Source organism: Muscardinus avellanarius (assembly GCF_963383645.1).
Source record: "Muscardinus avellanarius genome assembly, chromosome: 1".
Lineage (NCBI taxonomy): Eukaryota > Metazoa > Chordata > Mammalia > Rodentia > Gliridae > Muscardinus > Muscardinus avellanarius.
The window spans coordinates 28,182,614-28,209,424 of NC_137786.1; the positions used below are offsets into that span (position 1 = coordinate 28,182,614).

General features: G+C 44.0%; 1 protein-coding gene across 1 annotated transcript in view; it reads left to right on the plus strand.

The window, feature by feature from the left end:
• PDZD2 (PDZ domain containing 2) overlaps positions 1-26,811 on the plus strand; it is a gene marked incomplete at both ends in the record, with an annotated part of 280,449 nt that overhangs the window by 159,985 nt on the left and 93,653 nt on the right. The window contains 3 exons of the mRNA XM_080699919.1: positions 4,604-4,746; positions 7,031-7,163; positions 20,136-20,291. Coding sequence (XP_080556045.1) covers positions 4,604-4,746; positions 7,031-7,163; positions 20,136-20,291 — 432 coding nt within the window. The remainder of the gene's footprint in view (positions 1-4,603; positions 4,747-7,030; positions 7,164-20,135; positions 20,292-26,811) is intronic.

Consider the following 26,811-nt stretch of genomic DNA (forward strand, 5'->3'; position numbering starts at 1 on the left):
CACATTGGCCTCTTCATGTGCCTTCCTTTATATACCTCTGAACTTTATCGTTGCATGATCAGAAAAACTCCAAGGCAATTGGGAAATTGCTCCAAGAAAACTCACGGCAATTTACTTAAACAATTTTAATTTCCACTTTCAGTTATGAGGGGGAGATCGCATTATTGAATAAGAGTGAGAGTCTGGTTTTTTACGGGAATATCTAGGTCATTTCACACAGTGTCATTTCCAGTCCTGAAGCCACAATCATCGGGTGCATGGATTGTTGTTTGTTTTTAATTAGTTGTGTGTGTGTTGGGCTGGGGAGGGTGTGAAGTGAGTATGTGTTCTTGATGAAAATTGTCTTTAACTGCTCTGCCCAAGCATACATTTAGGTTATTTATCTACGCCATGAGGATAGTTTTGCCTGTTTCTTATCACAAATCTTACTTTTGAAAGCAGTTAAGAAAAATAAAAAGGGAGCCAGACACAGTGGTGCACTCCTGCAATTCCCAGTACTTGAGAGTACAGGAGGATCACAGGTTTAAGGACAGCCTCAGAAACTTAGCAAGGCTTTTAGCATCTTAGCAAGACCCTGTTTTAAAATTAAAAGAAAAAATAAAAACAATTGGAGGGTGTAGCTTAGAGGTAAAGCGCCCCTGGTTTTAATTCCCTGTACCAAAAAAAAAGTAAAATAAAATAATAAATAAAAAGAAATGCATCAGCCAGGTATGGGGGCACACTCTTGTAATCCCAGCATTGGGAGGCTGAAACAGGAGGGTTGTGGTTTGCAGACAGCCTCAGCTACTCAGTGAAGCTCTTTGCTACTCAGTGAGACCCTGTTTCAAAATAAAGAATAAAAAATAGGGCTGGGGGTATAGCTCAGAGGTAGAATGTCCCTGGTTTCCATTCCCCAGTACCACAAATAAAAAGGAAGGAAGGGAGGGAGGGAGGGAAAGAGAGAAAAAGAAAAGAAAAGAAAAGACAGACAGACAGACATCTAGTATTATCAAACTATGAACCTTATTTACAGGTCTACTTAACAAAAAAGAGTAAAAGAAAAAAGAGGATGATGATATAAACTAGTAATAAGGGGCAGATAGGGTTTTTTACTAATTTAGGGCAAAGGCCAAATGATTTTTTGATTTCTGGTCTCCAATAATAGACCCTGTTGCTCTTGGAAAAGAGGTCCATAGCTCTTCTCTGCAGGAGGAGGGGGGAGCACTGTCTCCTCTTCTGGAATCCTGGACCATGGCTTCTCTTCCATGGAAAATCAATAGGCCAAGCCACTGCCCTGTTCTCCTATCTCGACTGCACTGTGAGGCCCAGGGAGGCAGCCAAGGGCCATCTGGGGTGCTGGCGTGGGAGGCCCAGCAAGCCAGGACAACAGCTAAGCAGCCCATCCTGAATTTGTTCTTTTCGGTGGTTTCTGCTAGACCAGAGAGTCTCCTACATTGGAAGTGTTGAAAGCTGCCATCTTGGTGGTCACGCTGATTTCCAAGGATGGCTCTTTGGAAGTAGTGTAGCTAAAAGAGACTTTGGAGGCCGGGAAGGGTGTGTTTGAATCAGGAAAAGAAAGGTGTTCCAGAGGTCAGAGGCAGCAAACCAAACCCCATGGAGCTTGAAGTGAGAGGAGCGGGTGAAATAGGGACCGTTGACAAGTTCATGCACTACTGTGGTAAGCCAGTGACTTCTGAAGTTACATTTGACCAGACGGGCCTCGTTCCTCTGTGGTCAGAGGATGGAGGAGACAGCTGGCACCGCTGCATGTGGCTGGAATCGTGGCCCCACTGAGCGGTGCTGTGCTAGAAAAAGCCTCGGATGCCACAGGTCTCTGTCTGATGATTACCCCAGATGTTCTGTTGCTGCCCATCAGTGGCTGGTCAACATCTGGCTTTTTACTGTTACATAAAGTTCCATTTTAGTTTCTGACAGTGTGTATTTCAGATTTTCCAAATGCTTCACATTCTTTCTCCTTTGCAAGCAGCTGGAACGGGCAGGTTGCCTATTTCTAGGGAGCGATAGCTTTGTCTGGGTAGGACCTTGCCCAGTCCATTGGCCCTTCATGAAAAAAGCAGATGGCTTGGGTTTTATATGTTGAGTAATAGATTGTGACCCATGCCCATCTATCTACAGCTAAAGAGAACTCCAGGGGTGAACCTCAAGAAAGACCCCCAAATAAATCACATTTTGAAGAGTTTACCTTCATTCCTCTGAACTAAGTATCTGAAAAAATTCAGCAAGTTTGCAGTGAGCATATTTGTGTCCTTAGAGTAAAAAAGGTTCAAGTGGAAGATGATCCAATGTAGAAAAGCTACTAGAAATCAGATGGCTTAAAGAACATTTGTCAGGGTTTTTTAAGGGTAGTTTTTTTTAAGGGGTTGGAGCCTTTCCATTTATTTATTTATTTATTTATTTATTTATTTATTTATCTATTTATTTGGTGGTACTGGGAATGGAACTCAGGGGTATTCTACCTCTGAGCTATACCCCCTGCTCTATTTTGTATTCTTTATCTTGAAACAGGGTCTCACTGAGTTGCAAAGGGCCACACTAAGTAGAGGCTGTCTGCAAACTATAATCCTCCTGTCTCAGCCTCCCAAATGCTGGGATTACAAGTGTATGCCACCACACCCAGCATTTGAAGGAGCATGCAGACCAATGTTGTAATGTGGTCCTGCTGACCAACAGTTGATGCAAACTCATCAATTAATTTAGTTTTGGTTTCTCCTACCAAAGATCTCATTTATGTGTTTTAAGCAAGTTTGAGATTCAATACAATCTGATGTTTTAAAATAAAAAAAAAATTAAGTGCCAAACCAGGCAAGGTGGCACATGCCTATAATCCCAGTGCTTGGGAAGCTGAGACAGGATTGCAGGTTCAAGGCCAGCCTCAGCAACTTAGTGAGACCATGTTTCAAAATAAAATATAAAAATGGCCAGGAATGTAGCTTGGAGGTAGACTCTTTCTGGTTCAATTCTTAGTACACAATCAATCTCTCTCTCTCTCTCTCTCTCTCTCTCTCTCTCTCTCTTTCTGTAGATGGGTAGATAGAGCTTACCAACATGATGCCACAGTACAGAATTACACAGAATTGACCTCATGTGACAAGTCACAGTCAAAATGCAGACTCACTAAACCTGGGCATGGTGCTGCACACTTATAATTCCAGAATTTAGGGGGGGGGTGAATTGGCCCAGACCACCATCCTCCCCCCATGCCATTTTGTATTTTCTGTATTTCTATTTTCTGTATTTCTATCTTTTTAATAAACTTCTTTAAATCTTCAAAAAAAATAATAATCCCAGAATTTGGGAGGCTGAGACAGGAGGATCTGGGTTCGCAGCCAGCCTCAGCTATTTAGTGAGGCCTTCTGCAACTTAGTGAGATCCTGTTTCAAAATAAAGATTAAAATATAGGGCTAGAGGTATAGCTTGGAGATAGAATGTCCCTCGGTTCCATTCCCAGTGCCACATACACACACAAAAAAAATTCAGACTCACCAAAAATATTGTATAAAGATAAAGTTACCTTTGGACTATATACATAAGGTATATTTGAAACATAAGTGAACTTTTTATTTAGATTTGTGTCCCATCCCCCAAATATTTTATTATGTTTATGCAAATATGTCTAAATCCAAAACAAATCGGATACACTTCCAGTCCTGAGAAATTCTGATAAGAAATACTAACCAATGGCATATGATTATCTATCAACATTTATTTATTATGTGTCTGCTTCCATAAATATCTCATTTACTCCTAATAGCAAACCAAGAAGTATTAATAGTTACTCCCACTTTAGAAGCAAGGAAATATCTTTTATGTATTACATGTCTTTCAGAAGTTACAAATGGCAGAGTGAGGTTCAAACTAGTTGATGTTTCCTGGTGCCAAGACCTGAACTTTCTTCCTTTCATCTGCCTTTATTAAATAGTAGCTGTGAGAAGTAAAAGAATCCCAGACTTGGCCAGTGCTGAGTATTGTCTGGGTCTCTGACAGAAGCAACTTCACTGTATAGGATCCTGGTCAGCAAATTCAATAACACACTTCCTGGGATGTCCAGTACCGCAGCCACTGCTGCAAGTAGCTGTTTGAATTTAGTTAGACTTCAATGACTTTGAAATTCTGGTCCTCAGCTGGGCATGGTGGCGCATGCTTATAATCCCAGCATTCAGGAGGCGGAGACCGGAGAATCATGATTCATGGACAGTGTCAGCTACTTACTTGCCCTTCGCAACTCAGTGAGACCCTGTTTCAGAAAAAAATAAAAAGACTAAAAAACAGGGCTGGAGTACGTGTAGCTCGGAGGTATGATGCCCCTGGGTTCCATTCCTGGTACCACAAAAAATAAAAAATAAAGTAAAATTCTATTCCTCAGTTGCCAGCAGCCATATTCAAGCACTCCATGGCTGCCTGTGGCCAGTGGCTCTGTGATAGATGGCACCACAGAAGATCTCCATTCTCATAGAAATTTCTGGTGACAGCACTGCTCACCTGACCAGTCCAGAGATCTGTCTTCTTCTGTGGTGAGCAGTGATAGATTGATCTGGTCTGACAGGACAGCTATGCTCTCCTGCATCGGCACAGTCCTTCATGCACGCTCACTCTTTCTTCCAAGGAGGAAATCGGCCGAATCTGGAAGATGGAGCTACTCAAAGAATCCGACGGGCTGGGAATTCAGGTTAGTGGAGGACGAGGATCAAAGCGCTCGCCTCACGCTATCGTTGTCACCCAAGTGAAGGAAGGAGGTGCCGCTCACAGGTGACTAGATGACTTTCCCATCTCTCTTCCTCCCCTTCCTGTGGGTGCGGGGTGCTGGGTACTGGGTGCTGGTCTCTGGCCCTCTTCCAGTGGTGTCAAAGCTTTGTCATTACAGTTCCTAAAGATCGTGTTGGCCCACAGGAGGAAATCAGGCAAGATCAGTCCTAATTGAACATCTCTGAGCACAGGAAGTGGTTACTTGGGGAGGCTACTGCCTAAGAGAGAAGGTATCTCTCTTGGAAACCATGGAGGAGGATTGAGGTTTTTCTCTAGACTAGTTGTAATTCCAAGTAAACATTACTTCTCCTAACTCTTGGGATGCTGGTACTACTACCGTAACGCACAGTAACTTATCAAGAGTATGCCCGTGAACAGGACACCACGTTCCTGCCGACTCACCTCCCTGAGAGTGTGACTAATGACTTGCGAAAATGATCATGAGGACCTCACTTGACTGGTTTATCAGGATCTCACACTCACTTAATAGACTTGTGTCTGTGGTGCAGATGTGAAAGGGACCCCAAAACAATTCATGCGTAAAAGCTTATTGTTTAATCTGAACAATTATCTGAAGTAGAAAGGACAGTGTCAAGTGTGTCAAGTTAGCGTACAAAAGAGATTATTTTGAGTGTGAGGGATGCAGCTCTCCCCAGATATCAGGCTCTTTGCCCTGCTAATTGCCTCCAGCCACATCTGCCGTTTTAGAGGCCTGACAGAGCGTGCACGTGTGCCCCGTGCCCACACTTGTATGGTGGGTGGAGAAAGGGAGTTTCACTGATGGGGAAAGGGACAATCTTATCTCGTGTGGAATGAGTTTAGGCCAGGTATCCCAAATCTAAAGGGGATACGACAGGCCAAAGCTGAGTTTGCCTGACCAAGATTGACAGCAGATTCCAAAGTCCATCTTATGAGGTGTAGGAAAAAGAGCTAGAGGCTTTTAATCTGAAGAATGGAAAACTAAAAAGAGGACTAGCACACAGACTAGCAGTGTATCCTGTGCCGCAGTCCTCTTAGTTAGTAGGTTTAACTATGGGAGAAAGATTAACTATAACTGCAGGAGAAAGATTGACTGTAATCATCAGTTATCTGGGTGACAGTAATTACCAAGAGATTAAGACTTGAGATGGTTTTAACCCAGGTGAGCATTATTAAACTTCCCAGATGACACATGGCCTAATGAATTCCTATCAGATAGCCATTTTCCCATTAATCTGAGATCTCGGGTTCTAGTCTATCCTTGGCAAGTTGGCAATTAGGAGACTCCTGTGTTCAGAGATGAGCTTAGTAGAACTGCTTTTGTCTGTTTCCCGGAGTCGTTGCTGACGGGTCTTGTCATTTTCTTTCTGTTCTTCGCCTTGTGTGTGTCTGTCTGTCTCTAGGGTGTATGACTCATGAGTGGGACATGTCTAGCTAATAACAGGAGACAAGAGGGATGCAATTAAAGAGCAAATAGGAAAAAAAGATGGGGCTGGGAATGATCCTGATGGTGCAGTGGACAAGTCAGCCCAGGCACACTGTCCAGAGCCATGGAATTCTCTACCCACAGGGCTCCTCCTTGGAGTGGCCTCCCGAGACTCCAGGAGAAACCTCACCTCCTTGAGATTCCAGTTTATTTCAACCCTGTGACTCTCCCACATCCCTCCTCTCCCCCTTCCAAGCAACTAATGGGCCCTGAGCATTTCTTTGTTTTAGGGATTTGGGGAAGACAGAAAACAGAGGAGGAAAAAGGCGCCGAGAGACATGATCCTCAAGGCCCGTGGGGAGGCGGGAGGCACAGACACACCGTGTGGTACCGGTCACAGGTGCCCCAGAGGAAACCTGGAGGGGCCTGCCACCTGGGAAGAGAGGGGCAGCGGGTCAGGAAGGACTGCTGCTGGGCTTGGGGTGCCTTTGCTGACTCAGTGACTCGGCCCTGTGCTGACTCTGCCATGGGTCGGGGGAAAGGATGACCAAAAAGATTAAAAAGAAATTTACTTGATCCTGTAAGCCTGGGGTCCGGGCTTCTCCATCAGCAACTCCCTCTGGCTGAGAGCTTGGTGGGCAGAGGTGCCAGATGTGACAGTAACTGAGAACGCCTGACGGCTAAACAGCATCCAGCATCCTGGAGTTCAGGATGCACAGGGCTGAAGGATGAAGCCCTCCCATCCCAGGCTTTGCCATTGTCGCTGCTTCCTCTTTGGCCTGATTATCACTATCCCTTCTCATGACCTTTCCTGGCTCCTGGACCCTTCTCAGGCCCAGAACGTCTTGACAGGGGATTTTGTTTCCATCTCTGTTTCCTCAGGGATGGCAGACTGTCCTTAGGCGACGAGCTGCTGGTGATCAATGGTCACTTGCTGATCGGCCTCTCCCACGAGGAAGCCGTGGCCATCCTTCGCTCGGCCACTGGGATGGTGCAGCTGGTGGTGGCCAGCAAGGTGGGTAGCTTTGGTTTGTTTGTTTGTTTTTTTTAAAAAAAAGGATATTTTGAAGCTTGGTGCGATGGCAGCACCTGTGATCCCAGCCCTTGTGAGACTGAGACAGGATCACATGTTCGAGACCAGCCTTGGCACTTGTTAAGATCCTCAGCAACTTAGTGAGATCTTGTTTTCGAATTAAAAAATAAGTAGACTGGGTGTGGTAGTGCACACTTGTAGTCCTAGTACTTGGGAGGCTGAGACAGGAGGATCGCAGGTTTGTGGCCAGCCTCAGCTACTTAGTGAGGCCCTCTTCAACTTAGTGAGACTCTGTTTCAAAATAAATAATAAAAAATAGAGCTGGGGTGTAGCTCAAAGGTAGAATGCCTTTGGGGTCAGTCCCCATTACTGCAAATTTTAATAATAATAATAATAATAATAATAATAATAATAATAATAATAATAAAATAGGGCTGGAGTGTGGCTCAGAGTTAGAATGAGCCTGGGTCAATCCCCAGTATCAAAAAAAAAAAAATTACATGGTGGTGAGTCTTGATTTGAGCCCTCCCTGGGCCTCACACAGAATGTGTGCATACACACTTGTACTTTTACTCTGGATAAGGAGACCTCAGAAGAAGCACATTCAGTTATTTTACTTTAAGTCTTTAAAGTCTTTGATGTAAATTAGGGGATGGAAAAGAAATAATAATGGAACTCAGAAGAAAGTGAGAATGGTGGGGTGGCAGGGAGGCCAGTGTGTGGGGTACAGTGGTCCTTCCAGAGGTGCAGAAGACTAGACAGCAGGGAAAAGGGGGACGCAGGCATTGGATCTTGTAAATCCAGAAGGAAGGGCTTGGGGTCCCCTGTGCGCAGCCTGGGGGCACTGGTTCATACAGCCTCACAAAGTGTTAGAGCTGGGGGGAGACTCTTGCATCCCTCTGTCTGTCCCCCTCATCTCTTATTCCTTGATTGGTCCTCACCTTGCAGCGCCACAAGGCCGGCAGAGGTACCAGGCAGAGCCCGTGATCACACCCCTCCTGCTGCCGCCTAGACCCTGCTTCTATCTATCATCTATCTATCTATCTATCTTTCTTTCTCTCCCTCTCTCTCTTTATCTCTTTATCTGTATATATCTTTATCTCTATCTCTCTTTCTCTCTTTATCACTCTCTCTATATCTCTCTATATCTCTCTTCCTCTCCATCTTTATCTCTTTATCTCTCTCCCTATGTTTATCTCTTTCTCTATATATCTTTATATCTATCTTCCTATTTTTATCTCTCTATATATCTCTCTTTATCTCTTTCTCTATCTTTATCTCTTTATCTCTATCTATCTTTATCTCCCCCTATCTTTATCTCTTTATCTCTATATATCTATTTTTATCTTTATCTCTCTATCTCTACTCTCTCTATATCTCTACCTCTCTATCTTTATCTCTACCCCCCATGACATCCTGAGGCCCCACCCACACCCAGAGTGGGTTAATGTGGCATCAGTATCCTGGTCCCCAGCGCTGGCCTGGTCCAGCCTCCCCAGCCACGAAGCACTGCAGACTCCGTGACTGTGCTGAGGGGGGGTGCTGATCTCTCCTCTTTCTGACCTGTCACCTGACTGTGCTGACCCAGAGACTAGGAGAGTTCAGGAGTGAGCAGCTGGTGGAGAAGCCTCTCCTGACGGGAAGAACCGACCTAAGTCAGGCCGCGTGTGCCTCAGCCCTGTGCAGCCCACTGCTGCCAGTGAGGGAATGCTTCTCCCACCATCCCCACCGTTATTTTTAAACCTGGCATCCTAGGTATTCATAGGCTCACCCCCGTCAATTGCAAGGTCTTTCGGCAGTTTGGGGGTACAGTTGGCCCTCTGTGTCCACAAGTTCTGCCTCTTCAGATTCAACCAGCCTCACATGGAAAATATTCTGAAACACAATTGCCCTGGTACAGAACACATACAGATGCTTTTCTCTTGCCATTATTCCCTAAACCATGTGGTCTTTTCATAGGGCGTTCACGGTGCCCGTGGGACTAGTGATCTAGAGATGATTTAAGGTGCATAGGAGGATGCCTCCAGGATGTGTGCAAATACAACACTATTTTGCCAAAGGACTTCAGCATCTTTGGGTGTTGCTATCCATGTGTGTGTGGAGGGGGGTTCCTGGAATCAATCCCCCAAAGGTACTGAGGAACAACTGTATTTAGCAAATAGAAGACTGCTCTGAACTATCTGAAAAAAAAGCTCTCCTTCCTGCCACCTCTCACCCCACACCCTCGAGTCGACTCTCAGGCTGCCAAAAGGCGTCTGCAAAGCTGTGGCAAAAACTTAGCTGGAAGTGTGGACGCTGGGGCCCTGCGGGTGGGGCCAAGCCCACTCCACTTGTAGGTTCTTCCTCCCACCCAGGGGTTCCATGTGTCCCCACCCAGGGGACTCCTGAGTCCAGGCGGCTCTTTATATACCCTCACCCGGGGCCTCCCCGGGGCTGCTACATCCCCTCCCTACAGACACAGACGACAGCATCCCGAGGACTTCCTCTGTCACCTGCTCATCCTCCCGAGGAGGGACACGCTACAGGGATGGAGAAACTTTTCTTATTTTTGCCAGACTCTTCAAGAGCTTGAGAGCATTTCCACAGCCAGGTGTTTAGAGAATGCCCATTTTGTCAGCAGAGTGCACGCCGTGGCTCAAGAACCCCAGTTTCTTTGTTTGTTTGTTTGTTTGTTTGTTTTTGTGGTACTGGGGGTGGAACCAAGGGGCTTTCTACTTCTGGGCTATACTCCCAGACCTATTTTATACTTTATTTGGAAACAGGGTCCCACTAAATTGCTGAGACCCCCACTACGTAGCTGAGGTGGGCTTCGAACCTGTGCAATCCTCCTGTTTCAGCCTTCCAAGCATGGGGATTACACACATGCGCCACCACGCCCAGCTAAGAAGCCCAGTTTCTGCCTAGGGTTTGTGCTGTGTCTCACCAAACCTTCTTCCTATGCCATCGCCCCTCTTGTTTGGAGAATGAGGAAGAGGACATTTTGTTTCTTTTTTTGTTTTTTGCTATACTGAAGATGGAACCCAGGGGCATTCTACCTCAGAGCTACACCCCCAGCCCTATTTTTTATTCTTTATTTTGAAACAGGGTCTCACTGAGTTGCAAATGGCCTAAGTAGCTGAGGCTGTCTGCCCATCGTAATCCTCCTGTCTCAGCCTCCCAAGTGTTGGAATTACAAGCATGTGCCACCATGCCTGGATTTTTATTTTTTCTTTATTTTTTAATATTATAGCAATTTATCCAAAATTATCAATGATAATCTCACATAACAGATTCATTTGTCTGATATCAAACTTTTGATCACTTAGAAATAACATTTCAGTATTTCTTTTTGCTTTCTTTCTTTTTTTTTAATTTTATTTTATTGGTGCACTGTATTCATACATCATAGTGGGATACAAACTTTTGTAGACATACATGCACACATCGCCCAGTCAGCCCCCACCCGATCCCCACCCCATTCTCTCCCCATCCCTCCCTCCCATGCTTGGCTTAGTGGTTGACATCTAGTATTATAGCAATTTATCCAAAATTAAAAATGATAATCTCACATAACAGTTTCATTTGTCTGATACCAAGCTTTTGATGACTTAAAGATAACATTTCAATATTTCTTTTTGCTTTCTTTCTTACCAGAGAATATTTTTTTCTTTCTTTTTAGGTGAAACTATCATATATTTATTTTTCAGAAAAAAATCTATCCTGATATGGAATATGGACTCTAGATACCCAAAACAATCTCGAAGCAAAAACAAAGCTAGAAGATGTATATTTTCTGATTTCAAACCATATAAAGCTACAATAATTGAAACAGTGTAGTACTGTTCTAAAGGCAGATATATAGACCATTGAAGTTAAATACAAGCCTAGAGCTAACTTCTTCCCTATATTGTCAAGTTATTTTTGACAAGGTTTCCACGAACATTTGGTGGTGGAAATAATAATCTTTTAACTAAATATTGTTGAAAAATAATAATTACATGGAAAAGAATAAAATTGGACCCTTACCTAATCCCACATACAAGTATTAACTCAAACTAGATAAAAGACCTAAATATAAATCTTAAGACTATAAACTTTTAGGAGAAAATCTGGGTCATAAAACCTCACAACATTGAAATTGGCAGTGATTTCTTGGATATGATTTCAATGGCACAGGCAACAGAAGAATATACAAACTCCCTAAAAAATAAAAGAAAATATTGTATATCCAAAGACAATGTAAACAGAGTTAAAAGTTACTAATAGAATTGGATAAAATATTTCCAAATGCTATATCTGAAGGTATATTAATATTCCAAATAGAAATCCTAAAAATTAACAACAATAAAGGCAAACAATACAATTTAGAGATAGGTAAAAGACTAACATAAGTAATGAATCTCCACAGATAACCAATCTTAGTTGTCTGTTGGATGGAAACTCTTGTTTCTCTGGTTCTGGTGAGTGTTACCTATTTCTTCTTTGTAGTTAATCTCTTTGAGTATTTTCTCTAGAGCTGGTTTTGAAGACATAAATTCCTTCGGTTTCTGTTTGTCATGGAAGCTTCTTATTTCTCCATCTAATTTGATAGAAAGTTTTGCTGGGTAGGAAATTTTTGGCTGGAAGTTGTTTTCTTTCAGAGTTTGGAATATGTTACTCCAAGCCCTTCTGGCTCTCATGACTTGGTTTGGGAAGTCTGGAGTGATTCTAATTGGTTTGCCTCTGAATGTCACTTGGCCCTTTGTTTTTGTTGCCTTTAAGATTCTCTGCTTGGCTTCCACATTGGTCATTTTGACAATTATATGGCGTGGGGATCCTCTTCTCGGATCCTGTCTATAGGGAGTTCTATAAGTTTCCTGGATCTGTGTATCAACCTCTTGCTCTATATTTGGAAAATTTTCTGCTATTACTTCCTTGAAGAGATTGTTGATCCCTTTGGTATCACTTTCTTTTCCCTCCTCTATTCCAATTATTCTTAGGTTAGCTCTCTTAAGATGGGCCCATATTTCTTCAATGTCAGATTCCTGCTGTTGGATATCTTTTTCTAGATTAGAAACTATGCATTCATTTTTGGATTGCTCATCTTCTAAGAGCGAGATTCTGTTCTCCATGTGGTCTAATCGGTTGTTTGTGCTTTGAATTGAGGCCTTTACTTCATTAATTGCATCCTTTATCTCTTTTTGGCTCTCTCTGAGTTCTTTTCGAAGCACCTCTATTATTTCTACAGTTATTTTCCTGATTTGATCTTCTAGAAATCTCTGATTTTCTGTTTTATCAGGTTCTGATGTTGTGGGGTTGTGCACATTCATTACTTCAGTGTTATTCCTCTTTCCATGATTTCGGAGGTTTGTGCCTTCTCTGGGTTCTTCCCTTGGGTCACTATGGCTTCACTTAAGGTGCTCTGGATCTTGAGTCAGTAGTATCTCAGACCCCACTACTCCTTTACTGGGTTGTATCACAGAGTCTCCGACCCAGGGAGTCAATAGAGGCTGCTTTAAACTATGGGGGGTGCCAGTTTGCACGCTCTCCTATGGTGTGATATCTCTGCCACCACCACTCCCTCACTGGGTCAAGTCCCAGGAGGCACAATACTGGGATTTCTCCTCTGTGGCCCGCAATTTGACTCACTGTTCTTGAGTACGTAGATGTAGCTGTACTGGACTCGGTGAATTCACTGCTGCTGCCGCCGCCAGTGACAATATGGCGCCTCTGCCACGCCCTCGGCCATGAGGCTGGCGTATTTTTTCTTCTCTGGTTTTGATTTCCACTCTGAATCCCTGCAGCATGTGCTGAGCTCAGCCACTGGGAGCTTTAAATGCTGTCTGCGACGAAAGATCCTGCCTGGCTGTTCCGCAGCGGCTCACCTCGGCTTGCTGTAGCCGTCCGCTGAGTTCGCCGCTGCCGCCGGCAGTATGGCGCTGCTGCCGCGTCCTCGGGCGCGTGTGTTTCCTCTGTGGCCCTGAGCTCTGTTCTCAGTCCGCTTTCTCTCTGGAGCCTGGTGTTTTTTTAGTTTTTCTGGTGATGGTGTTTTCTGGCTATGAAAGGCGCTCTTTTTGTGGTAATGGAGATTGGTTGTTAGCGGGACTCTTAAGCCCCGCTTTTCTGGGTCGCCATCTTCCCGGAAGTCCCTTTGCTTTCTTTCTTACCAGAGGATATTTCTTCTTTTTTTTTTTTAAGGTAAAACTATCATTTTTTTTTTTTCAGAAAAAAATCTATCCTAACATGAAATATGAACTCTTAAATACCCAAAATAATCTTGAAAAAGAACAAAGGTAGAAGATGTACATTTTCTGATTTCAAACCTTATAAAGCTACAATAATTGAAACAGTGTAGCACTGCTATAAAGGCAGATATATAAACCAGTGGAGTAAAATAAAAAGCCTAGAAATAAATTTATCCATATCTGGTCAAATTATTTTTGACAATGTTTCCAAGAACATTTGGTGAAGGAAATAATAATCTTTTCAGTAAATATTGTTGAAAAATAATAATTACATGAAAAAGAATAAAATTGGACCCTTAACCTAACACCATATAAAAATATTAACTCAAAATAGATAAAATACCTAAATGTAAATCTTAAGACTATAAACTTTTAGAAGAAAACCTGGGTCATAACACTTCACAACACTGAAATTGGCAGTGATTTCTTGGATATTATTTCAAAGGCACAGGCAACAAAAGAATAAACAAACTTCCTAAAAAATTAAAAATTGTACATCCAAAGACAATGTAAACAGAGTTAAAAGTTACTGATAGAATGGGATAAAATGTTTCCAAATGCTATATCTGAAAGTATATTAATATTCCAAATAGAAATCCTAAAAATTAGCAACAATAAAAGCAAACAATACAATTTAGAAATACAATTTAGAAATAGGTAAAAGACTGAAATAACTAATGAATCTCCAAAGATCTTAACCTATACACACATGAATATATTCTTCTTTGCTTAGTTGTCTGCTGGATGGAAAATCTTGTTTCTCTGGTTCTGTTGTGTATTACCTATTTCTTCTTTGTAGTTAATCTCTGAGTATTTTCTCTAGCGCTGGTTTTGAAGACATAAATTCCTTGAGTTTTTGTTTGTCGTGGAAGCTTCTTATTTCCCCATCTAATTTGATAGAAAGTTTTGCTGGGTAGGAAATTTTTGGCTGGAAGTTGTTTTCTTTCAGAGTTTGGAATATGTTACTCCAAGCCCTTCTGGCTTTCATGACTTGGTTTGGGAAGTCTGGAGTGATTCTAATTGGTTTGCCTCTGAATGTCACTTGGCCCTTTGTTTTTGTTGCCTTTAAGATTCTCTGCTTGGCTTCCACATTGGTCATTTTGACAATTATATGGCGTGGGGATCCTCTTCTCTGATCCTGTCTAAAAGGAGTTCTATAAGTTTCCTGGACCTGTATATCGACCTCTTGCTCTATGTTTGGAAATATTCTGACATTATTTCTTTGAAGATATTATTGATCCCTTTGGTTTCACCTTCTTTTCCCTCCTCTATTCCAATTATTCTTAGGTTAGCTCTCTTAAAATGGGCCCATATTTTTTCAATGTCAGATTCCTGGTGTCTGATTTTTTTTCTAAGTTAGAAATTATGCATTCATTTTTGGAGTGATCATCTTCTAGGAGCGAGATTCTATTCTCCATGTGGTCTAATCGATTGTTTATACTTTGAATTGAGGACTTTACCTCAATGATTGCTTCCTTTATTTCTTTTAGACTCTCTCTAAATTCTTTTCGAAAGTCCTGTATTATTTCTACAGTTATATTCCTGATTTGATCTTCTGGAGATCTCTGTATTTCTATGGTATCAGGTTCTGATAATATGGGGTTGTGGGCATTCATTGCTCTATTGTTTTTCCTCTTTCCCATGATTTCAGAATTTTGTGCCTTCCCTGGGTCACTTCGACTTCACTTAGGGTGCTCTGTATCTCGAGTCTGTTGTAATCTCAGTTGCCACTGCTCCTTTACTGGGTTGTATCACAAAGTCTCATACCCAGGAAGTTAATCGAGGCTGCACGAGACAGTGGGGGTGTCAGACTGGGCATTTTCCCACAGGGAGCTGCGACTAGGGTATGATATCTCTGCCACTGCTACTCCTTCACTGGGTTGGACTGAAAAATATCCAACCCAAGGAGATTATCAAAGCTGTGCAAGTCCCTGGGAGTGCAGTACAGAGATTTCTCCTTTAGGGGCCACAATTTCACTCACGGTTATTGTGTGCAGATCTGAACGGGGGGGGGGGGGGGCGCAGTAAACTCGCTGTCGCTGCTGGCAGTATGGCTCCACTGCCATGCCCTTGGCCATGAGGCTGGCGCTGCTGGCAATATGGCACCACTGCCACGCCCTCAACTGTGAGGTTGGCGTATTTCTTTTCTGGTTTTGAGTTCCATTCTGAGTCCCTGGAAGGTGTGATGAGCTTGGCCACTGGGAATTTTAGACATTCATTGTGCTGAAAGAACTGCTGAATTACACCTGAATGATCCGCAGCTGCTCACTTCAGCTCCTTGTTTACCTTTCCTCTCTGGAGCCTGGTGTTGTGAGGGAAGATGGTGCCGGCACGGCTCCGCTGCCGCATTGTGGGCTTGATTTCTGGTCTCTGGTTGTTCTTCTAGTCTTTTTTTTCTCTGTCCCTTGTGTTTACATTTATTTCTCTGCTGATGGTGTTTTCTGGCTATGAAAAGTGCTGATTTTGTGGCAACAGAGATTGAGTTTTAGCAGGACTTGTAAACGCTGCTTTTCTTGGTTGCCATCTTCCCGGAAGTGGTCTTTATTCTTTATTTTTAAACAGGGTCTCATTAAGTAGCTGAGGCTGGCCACAAACCCAGATCCTCCCATCTCAACCTCCTGAATGCTCGGATTACAAGGATGTGCCACCACACCCAGCTAAAGGGACATCTTTTCTGAGTCAAGCTGTTATCTACAAATGCAAAGAAAATATACAAAGAAAGGCTACCCAAGGGTGGAGCTCATAATTAAGGGACCTTCACAAGACTTTGAAAACTAGTTTGTGGTTGATGCCTGATATCAGATCTCACACACCACCTGACAGGAAGAAAGAACACTACCCACATAAGGTGCCGGTGATTTTTTATTACTATCTCACTGCAATCTAAAAAAATAAGTCCTGTGAGATATAGGTATTAGTCCTTTTTATCCAAAGGATGAGATTAAAATCTCAGTGGTTAATTAACTCACCCTAGGTCACCTGGAATAAACAGCAGGTGCAGGTTTTATGCTGAGTGCAGTAGACTTCAAAGATCATGCTGTTTCTCATATACCTCTAGGCAAATAAGATGTAAATGACCACGGAGCCAATGATATTAGAAGAAGATAAAGAATTCTCCCAGAGGCCTTGGCTTTTAGGGACCCTGGCTGAGTTTTTGCAGGGCTAAGAAGTATGCGGGAATCAGGAATGGGTGTCCTTTCCAGTTCTCAGTCCATGGACTCTTGGGCATGATCCAGACTTCAAGGAAGTGGTAGCTTCTGCATCTCCACATGTGTCCCATTTGCAATCAGGAAATAAACTGTACAGTCTGCTGTTGACCTTGAACTTCACCTCCACCAGCCAAAGTGCAGAGGGGAAAAAGAAGCATCAGTCATAGCCTCTTCTTGGCACTAGCTTTTCTTTTTTAGTCAACAAGAGCAGGTTCTTGATTTTGTCTTCACATTTGTATTAATTAGATTTTTTTTGTCTCTGTGACCAAAACACCTGATGAGAACAATTTAAGGAGGAAAAGTTTATTTGGCTTATAGTTTCAAGGTTCAATCCATGGTTGGTCAGCTCCAAGGCAGAAACATCATGGCAGCAAAGTGTGGCCAAAGAAAGCTGCCTAGCACAGCTGGAAAAAGCGAGTGCAGGGTCACCAGGGACACACAGTCCCCAAGACCATACCCCCAGTGACCACCCACCTGTCTATGGTTACCACCACTAAATCCATCCCATCAGGGGGGCGCACGTTTGTAATCCCAGCGCTTGGGAGGCTGAGACAGGAGGATCGCACAGGTTTGAAGCCAGCCTCAACTACTTAGTGAGGCTCTTAGCAACTAAGTGAGACCCTGTTTCCAAATAAAGTATAAAAATAGGTCTGGGAGTATAGCCTGAAGGTAGAAAAGCCCCTGGGTTGCACCCCCAGTACCACAAAATAAATAAATAAATCCATTCCAGTTACTAATCACGCAGGTTAGTAATCGTACAAGATTTATCCTCTGGTTTGATCAGAGCCCTGATTTAATGACTTCATTTCTGAACCTTGTTCCATGGCCAAAGCATGAGCTTTTTCATAGCCAAACCATACCAATATTTGAATGGGGGGAGCTTCTGACCCACCAAAAGTAAAAAAATAAGATAAAAATGTAAATTCTTGTTATTATTCTAAATAATAGTCACCTTATCATAGAACTCAAAGGCATTGTTTTGGAAATAGAGCAGTTACTTTTTTGTGGAGAGTCTGTCTCATGTTTCCAAACAAATATGTTGCTTGTTTATGGCAGGAGCTTGGAAAGATTTTGTTGCGTAAACTCAGAATATCCAAGTTTGTTCTGATGTTGCTGGAAGCATCATGTAGTAATACAGATTTCTTTCTCATTCTTGTTTTCAATTCTGATATTTATTAACAAGAAATATATATTTAAGAAATATATAATAATGAATATATATTTATTATAGCTGATACAGAAAGCTCAGAAAAATACAGAGTAGGAAACGATAGCATTTTAATAAGGCCCCCAATACGACTATCCATTAAATGGTGTGTCCTTCCAGCCAGGAACACGTGTATGTGTGTGCAGTGTGCACACATTTTCTTTGAAAAGGAACCAAGCACAGGAGATATTTATGCTGGAGGCAGTCACACCTGAATTCAGGAGCAGCCCAGCCCTTGAGAAGCTGTGTGTCCTGGACAAGTTATTGCATCTCTGAGACTCAGCTTTCTTCTCTGTACACTGAGAATCAGGAATTATTCTTGAAGATGTCAAAAGAGTAAAAGAGATAGAAGGGGCTCTGAGCAGTGTAGTTCACCTTTACAGTTATCTCATGCTGTCACATCTAGCTTAGTACATGATTATTAATATCATGCTTCTTAAAGCTTATTTTATCTTATTTTATTTTATTTTATTTTTGGTGATACTGGGGTTCTTGGAAACCCTTCTACCTCCGGGCTACACTCCCAGACCTATTTTTATACTTTTTTAAAATTTGGAAACAGGGTCTCTTAAGCCAGCACGGCTGGCTTCGAACCTGCACCATCCTCCTATCTCCGCCTCCCAAGCGCGGGGATTACAAGCATGCGCCACCATGCCCGGCTTTTTAGAGCTTAATTTAAACTGCTTGTTCACTGAGGAGCATATGGTAAGAACCTTTCCACCTAGGAAGGACTTCTCTATGTTTTTCATGGTCATGGAATATTCTTCCCTTTAGCTGCTGTGCAATTTACCAACCAGCTGGGACCGTTTTTGTTGTAGTTTATTTTACTGGGGATTTAATCCAGAGGCATTCTACCTCTGAACTACACCCCTAGTCCTTTTGACTGTGTTGTTGTTTTTGTGGTGGTGGTGGTGGTGGTGATGTGCGGTACTAAGAATTGAACCCAGAGGTATTCTACCTCCCAGCTATACCCCCAGACCAAATTTTATTTCTTATTTGGAAACAGGGTCTCAGCAGGTTGCTAAAATCCTGAGTTTAGCCAAGGCTGGCTTTGAACCTGCAATCCTCCTCTCTCAGCCTCCCAAGTACTAGAATTATTAGTATGTACCACAATGCTGGGCCTACCTTTTTTTTTAAATCTTTTCTGTTAATGGTCCAGCAGAATTAACATCATAGAAGAGAAATGTACTCATTTTTGTTTAGTAACGTATTCATTTCCTTAGTTAAGAACTAATAGCATAGCTAGCCAGGTGAGGGTAGCAGACATACTTATAATCCCAACAGTAGGCAGGCTGAGACAGGCGGATGACATATTCAAGGCCAATCACAGCAACCTAGTGAGACTATGATTCAAAATAAAAAATATAAAAGGTTGGGAGTGTAGCTCAGAGATAGAGCAGCACTGGGTTCAATTCCCAGTTATTTTTTTAAATACCTTTCAGTGTAGTATTCACAATCACTACTCTAAAATAAAAATTCTTCCATATCCTTGAAGGTGGAAACAAACATCTAAGTCATTTGGTGCCGAATCACTAGTAGTTTGCAAAACCCATTGTTTAGGATGGGTGATTTTTTTTTTTCTGTCCTCTTTTCTGTCATCCCTCAAGCAATTTCATAATTAAACACTCTGCAGGTTTCCTTCCCAGTAGAAGGAAATGGCTGGTGGGGGGATGGGAGAGGCCGCGTCTTCTTGCTGGCCGTGACCGTGAAGCAGCTCCTCAGCCCTCTCGCCCAGCTGCACCCTGACCTCAGGTTTCAGAGCGTTTCCCAGGAGAACGCTGGGCTCCCTCCTGTTCCTCAGAGGCAGCTGAGGGCACTAGGAGCACTTTCTTATCTCACCTGCACGCCATCACCCGTTGGGCTTTTCTGTGCAGAGGAACAAATGACTTTGTTGATGGAGGCTCCTTGAGCCTGGTCCTAAGGAGCCTGATTCCATGTATTTCTGCTGACCTTTCAAAGTTGTTCAAGGGCTGCCTTCAGTGAAAAGATATTATCATGTCTCCAGGTTGGCATTTTGATTCAATAAACAATCTAATCTCTTTCTAATGAGCATTTACTACGGAGTTGGCCAGTGGGGCAGGGAAGAAGATGTAATGGACACCTGAGCTCTGTATTATTGGACATTGGGAGATGGTCTTGAGTAGAAAGGGTGTTTGCTGAGAGGAACTCACAGACAAGCAGACTTCGAGATATACTGCAGGGGAGGAAAGAAATAGTCAAGGCCATTGGAGAAGAAAGGAGGGGCAGCTGATGGCTGCTGGAGTGACCCGGGGGAAGATTCCCAGAACTGGTTAGTTCCAGGGGCTGATTCTGGACCTTTTGTTTCTCTCCACAGGAAACCTCTGCAGAGGACCTGCTCAGATTAACATCCAAGAGTTTGCCTGACCTGGCCAGCTCGGTAGAGGACGTGTCCTCCTGGACAGACAACGAAGACCAGGAGCCAGATGGCGTAGAGGAGGAGGGAACCGGTTCTCCTTCCATCCGGGCATCAGTAAGTGTGATGTGGTTTGTCCCAGGCTGCCTTGTTGATGATGTTTCCCTGAAGATGTGGGTGCCAGAATCAGAGGAGATGTGCTTGAGGTACCTCGATAGACACCAGGACTAGAGAGGACAACAGCACATTCTTTCTAGGTTTTTCTCTGAATCTTCAGAAAACATCTGCAAGGGTGACACATCTCATTTAAGGGAAAAGAATTGAAGCTGTAAACAAGATAGGAATATAATTGACTTTTGGATTTTTTCAGTGCCTATATCAATTTCTGGGAAGATCTATAACATAATCAAGGATTTTACTGCTGCTGCTGCTTGATAGAGTATTTGAAAAGAACTGATTTTAAATTTTGACTATGAGATTTCTAGTTGAAAGTAGGTATATTCGTAAGCATTCTTGCAGCTATAATCTAAAGATTGACCATGTTACTTTGAGAAAAGAAGATTTATTTTGCTGGGCATGGTGGCGCATGCGTGTAATCCCCGTACTTGGGAGACAGAGACAGGAGGATCGCGCAGGTTTGAACCCAGCCGCGCTGGCTTAAGAGACCCTGTTTCCAAATAAAAATATAAACATAGGTCTGGGAGTGTAACCCGGAGGTAGAAGGGTTTCCAGGAACCCCAGTACCACCAAAAAAAAAAAAAAGAAGATGATTTATTTTATTATGGTTTGGGTCCATATGAGGCCGGGGACTGCAGATCTCAGGGCATGGTGGCAGGATGAGGAGAGAGGGAGAGACATGGCCATCCTCACATCATGGAAGCCAGAGGCAAGAGAGCAAGCCATGGGATGGGGAATCATTTATATTATCTTTAAGACCATACCCCTAGAGGCCACCTCCTCTAGCCACTCTCTACCAACCTACCCAGTACCACCCAGGGAAATCCATTACACTGAATTTATCTACTTGTGTGATCATAACCCTCATGACTCAATTATATCAACTCAAAACATTAATAAGTGAACTCCTTAAGGGACATTTTGTGTGTGTGGTACTGGGGATGAAACCCAGGGGCATTCTACCTCTGAGCTACACCACCAACCCTATTTTTTATTATTTATTTTGAAACTGGGTCTCACGGGGTTGCAAAGGGCCTCACTAAGTAACTGAAGCTGTCTGCAAACTGCGATCCTCCTGTCTCAGCCTCCCAGATGCTGGGATTACAAGCATGTGCCACCACGCCCAGCTCTAGGGGACATTTTATATCTACCTTTAGCAGTGGAATACTAATAAAACACAAAACCCACTCAGATACGTTTTCATGGGACACATCCTCCAGTTTTAACCAAACCTGGACACCGCACACGGTTCATAGCTCTTTCTTACACAGCCAGGGAGGGCGCTTCGTGCGCTCATATCTGGGTTATTTGCGTCACTTGGGGTGCCCGGTCAGCGGCCTTTTGGTTAACAGATTGCAGTGTAGCTCCAGGGTTTCCTCTTTGCATCCCAAATCTGAAAGATGTTTCATGTTTAGCATAAGCTCTTGGTAGCTCTTGTTGCCCAGGGGAACGATACTCTTTTTCTACCATTTGAAACCTGCTGCTCCTATCCACTGGCTTTCAACCTAGGTAGGATGAGTAAGTGTTGGAAAAATCAGCTTTGTTGATCATAGGCCTTCAGAGGCAAAAAAAAAAAATGTATTTCACCATATTTGCCATAACATGCTATATTACTGCAAGAAAAGAAAGTTGCTTTTCACTTTTACTTTTGGTTCCTGGAAATCCAAAACCACTGAGTATGATTGTGTAGATTGTAAACTGCACAAAGGTATCACATCTAAGGGACCATCATTCACATTATAAATATTACAAACTTAGGATTCATGATAACAATTTCTGGAAATTGACAGTAAAGTATTTTGCTTCAACAAAATTGGCATATTACGATTTTCCAGTAAAGGAAAGAAAGCACTTAAAAAAGAAGCACTGTATTATAATACGCATATGGACATTCCGTGGGCCTATAGTTGATTTCAAACATATTTTTCCTGCCTCTTTTCTCTCAAAGGAGAGCTTTCTCAGAAGACCAGCCTGTGAAAGCAGGCAACCCTGGTCATTGAGTGGTGTTGAGGTGGACAGTTTAAACAATTATGTGATGATTCCCATCTCTCTATATTATGATGACATTCCATGGCTTTCCTGTGACCCCATGGTCACAGGTCACAGTGAGAAAGCTCACTGCTCTGACCCAAAGAGCCTGACCACACAGTGCATCCAGGAAGGAAGGCTTGCTCACCGTCTTGGAGATTTCAGGGGTTCACTTCATGTGAGGCAGGTTCATCCGAGGAGCTCAGGGCATGGTGGCGGGATGCAGAAAGAGCAAGAGAGCTAGGGCTCTGCTCTTACGTTGTGGAGGCTAAGAGCGAGAGAGCTAGCAAGGGGATTCAAAGACACAAGCACTGTCTCCAAAGCCACACCACCAGGGACCCACCTCCTCCAGGCACACTCCCTGTGCCTAGGTTACCACCCTCTAAAGCTATCACAGTGGATTTACCCACTGAAGAGATTATGACCCCCATGCCTTCATTTTGAGGGACATTCTACCTCCCATCATGACACCCCTTGTCAGGGTAGCAATTTATTCTCATTATTTTGAACTTCCCTCTGGAAGTGACTCCTGCCTGTTCCTCAGTTCTGCCCTTGCACCAAGCTCACCATGACCTCCAAGCTCCAGCACACTACCTTCTCATAACCCCTGGTATGCCTGCAATAGGACCTTTGCAGAGGCTGTGGGCATGAATTCTTCTTTGCCTTGTTAACTCATATTTCTCTTTTGGGTGATATGATAATGCTTCCGCAGAGACACTTTTCCTGAACACACTCTCTGCATCAGACCCCTCAGCTCTAGCAGCACAGCCATGCATGCGCTTTCCTGTCAACTGCTTGTTGCAGATTTATTTGATAAATATTCAAGTAAGGCATGTTTCTCCCACACAGTTGTCAGCTCCGGGAGGTGAGGACGCATGATGACTAGTTCAATGATCTGTAGGATTTAGACAGTGCATCTGATCGCTGAGTTGTAAAAACCTGAATTTAAAAGCAGGGCTACAGCCAGATGTGGAGGCACACACACCTGTAACCCCAGTACTTGGGAAGCTGAGACAGGAGGATTGCAGGTTCAAGACCAACCTCAGCAATAGCGAGAGTCTCTGCAACTTAGAGCCTGTTTCCCAACAAAAATAAAAGGGGCTGGGGGTGTAGCTCAGAGGTAGAATATCCTGGGTTTCAATCCTCAATACCACCTCCCAAAAAAGAAGAAAAAGAAAAAAAAGTCAGTGAGACTGGGCAGTATTTCACAACGAGTGCACCTGCTGTCAGATCTGTTTCTGGGTTTCTCTGTCCCATCCTCCCACCCTCAGCTCTTAAACCCTAACCCACTATCGTCAGTGGACAAACCAGCCATCATCCTACTTCAGCAGCCTCCCTTCTCCACGCCCCTTCTGCCCCACCCTCTCACCTAGCGCTCCTGGGGGAGAGCCCCAAGCCTGTCTGTCCCCTGGCCCTGGATGCCTGTCACTTAGCCACTCTCTGGCCAGGAGAACCAATCCTGAGCTGAGACCTGTGGGTGACAGGGTCTGTCCTGCTGCACCTTGTGAAGGTGATGAGCTATTGAAAACACCTGTCTTGCCGGGCGTGGTGGTGCATGCTTGTAATCCCCGCGTTTGGGAGGCTGAGACAGGAGGATCACACGGGTTCGAAGCCAGGCTCAGCTACTTAGTGAGGCTCTCAGCAACTTAGTGAGACCCTGTTTCCAAATGAAGTATAAAATAGGTCTGGGAGTATAGCCCAAAGGAAGAAAAGGCGCTTGGGTTCCATCCCCAGTACCTAAATAAATAAATAAATAATAAAATGGGGGGAAAGAGGCAAGAACTGTACCATGAAACACCTCAGTCACGTGCCATGTGCTCGATGGTTTCCCTCTTAGTGGGGCTGGATGCCCCAACTCACCACTGCGCCCGCAATTCAAGCCTGTCTAGGTCTGGCCCCTCCTCCACTGCACCTGTGGTCCTGCCCACTGCCCTGCTCCCTCTTCCTGGCCTCTCCTCTCCGTCGCGTTTCCTACTCTGCAGTGACTTAGGTGGGGATCTGGCCGCGTCACTCAAACGCTTAATACAACTCAGCAGCTCTTATCACTCTGAGGTTAAAATGCTGAGACAGGAGGATCACGGTTCACAGACAGCCGCAGCTACTACTTAGTGAGGCTCTTTGCAACTCAGTGAGACCCTGTTTCAAAATTAAGAAAAAAGCCGGGCATGGTGGCTCTTGCTTGTAATCCCAGCATTCGGGAGGCTGAGACCGGAGGATCGTGGTTCAAGAACAGCCTCAGCTACTTAGTGAGGCCCTTTGCAACTCAGTGAGACCTGGCTTCAAAATAAAGAATAAAAATTAGGGCTGAGGGTGTAGCTTGGAGGTAGAATGCCCATGGGCTCCGTCCCCAGTACTGAAAAAAAAAAATGCCAACTCCCTTCTCTTGGAGTAGGGGATTCTGAGGGTTGAACCAGGGTCCTACCTCTGAACTATACCCCTGGCCTTTTTTTCTTTTGAAACAGGATCTCATGAAGTTGTGGAGGGCCTCGCTAAGTTGCTAAGGGTGGCCTCCAACCTGCAGTCCTCCCATCTCAGCTTCCCATGTACTAGGATTACAGGCGCCTGCCACCACGCCTGGCATAATTTATCTTTTTACCAGCATTGTCCTTCTCATTTGAAATACACATTTCAGGGCCAGGACCTTCAAGCCTTAAACATCTCTCTACTCCTAGGACCAAGTGTAACACCTGAAACAACATGAGAGTTTCCTGCACAGTTTCTCGTCATTCCTTGACCACTCCCAGCCCTTCCCTCGGAGCTCACCCTGTTCTCTAACCCTGTTAGAGTCACAATCTGGATCCCTGAGCCTCTAACTCTTCTTCATGACTCTTGCCCCAGCACGTGCCCTCCTGGGACTCTCACCATCCACTGTGCCTGGGGTCTGGTCTCCTGCCACCCCCCCCCAACCCTGCTGGAGATGCCTCTGGCCTCGCCCCTGCTTGGTGCTTGGAGAATGAGGAAGAGCCATCCTCTTCCTGTCCTGTGGCTGGTGGAGAAAGACCCTCATGGAGGTGCAGCTGGGTGTTAAAGTATATACCAAGATCCATCCCCTGCCCTTGAGTTGCTGAAGCACGGCCTTCCCTCTGCTCAGAGCGTCTACGGCCATCTGTCCCTCTCCCAGCCTTGCTAAGGCCTGTCCCTGATACTTAGCACCCTCCATTCTCTTATCTCATTGCCTGCTTATCTCTTTGGGGGAGGAAAGAAAATACTCAAAATTTATAATTTTTCAAAGCCCAGGTATACCTCCTTGGGCTGCTTGTATGCAGTGATTGCAGCCCATATGTACCCAGTACCTACTTCTTCATAAAACTATCATGAGCGTCACTCAGGATCCTGTTAGAAACAGGCCCTCGGGCTCCACCCCACACTTGCTGAGTCTGGAACTCTAAGAGTGGCATCCAGCAATCTGTTCTGAATTAGTTGTCCAGGTGATTCGGACTCAGGCTAAGATTTGAGAGGCCTTTTGTAGAATCTTCCCATAAGATCAATAGCACGGGCATTGTTGTTACTGACTGTTCAGAATGGATGTGTGTCCTGTCCCGAGTGTAAACAATTACAGTTCATCTGAGAGAAAATGAGAATTTCTTTTTCTTTTTGCGGGTCTGGGGATGGAACCCAGGGGCATTCGACCTTGAAGCTACACTCCTGCCCTATTTTTTATTCTTTATTTTGAAACAGGGTCTCACTAAGTTGTGGAGGGTCTCACTAAGTACCTGAGGCTGTCCGCGAACCGCGATCCTCCGGTCTCAGCCTCTGAAATGCTGGGATTACAAGCGTGCGCCACCACGCCCAGCTAGAAAATGAGATTTTTAAAGAGAGAAAAAAAAAGGGGGGGGGAGGGATCGATCCATGTTCTAGCCCACTGAAAGTGACTCTTTAAAATAAAGAGGAAGAGTTTCAGAACTATGGGCATGAAATGGGTAATACCTCCCAAGTGATCTGGAGCCTCTCTCTCTCTCTTTTTATATTTCTAAGAAAAACAAACTAACAAAAGAAAAATCCCCCAGAAGTGACGGTTGTCTCTGCTGAATGAGCATCTGTTACCGCACAGGGAGAGAGAGGGTGTTGAGCGTATCAATCAGGAGACCTGTATCCTGCTTCCTCTGGCATCCAGAGAATCGCTTCCAGCATTTCTGGAATCACACGTTTGGGGAAATCTTGGAGAACTTTTGGACAATTAGCATTTGGGAGAGACTGGAAGACTCCTCTCTCCAAGGGACAGAAGCACAGCTGGACCACGCAGCTCTGTACGTCTGACCTAGGTGTTGGTGCTCTGTTGGGGTAGCCGGGCAGGGAGATGAGACAGTGTCTCCAGGTAACTGCATCCTCAGGAAGAAAGGAGGGGTTTCTTTATGCTCTATTTGGGGGTAGAATAATTGACAAAATGTCCACCCTAAGTGTTTCCAGAAGCGTCTGGGCATTTAAAACTTCA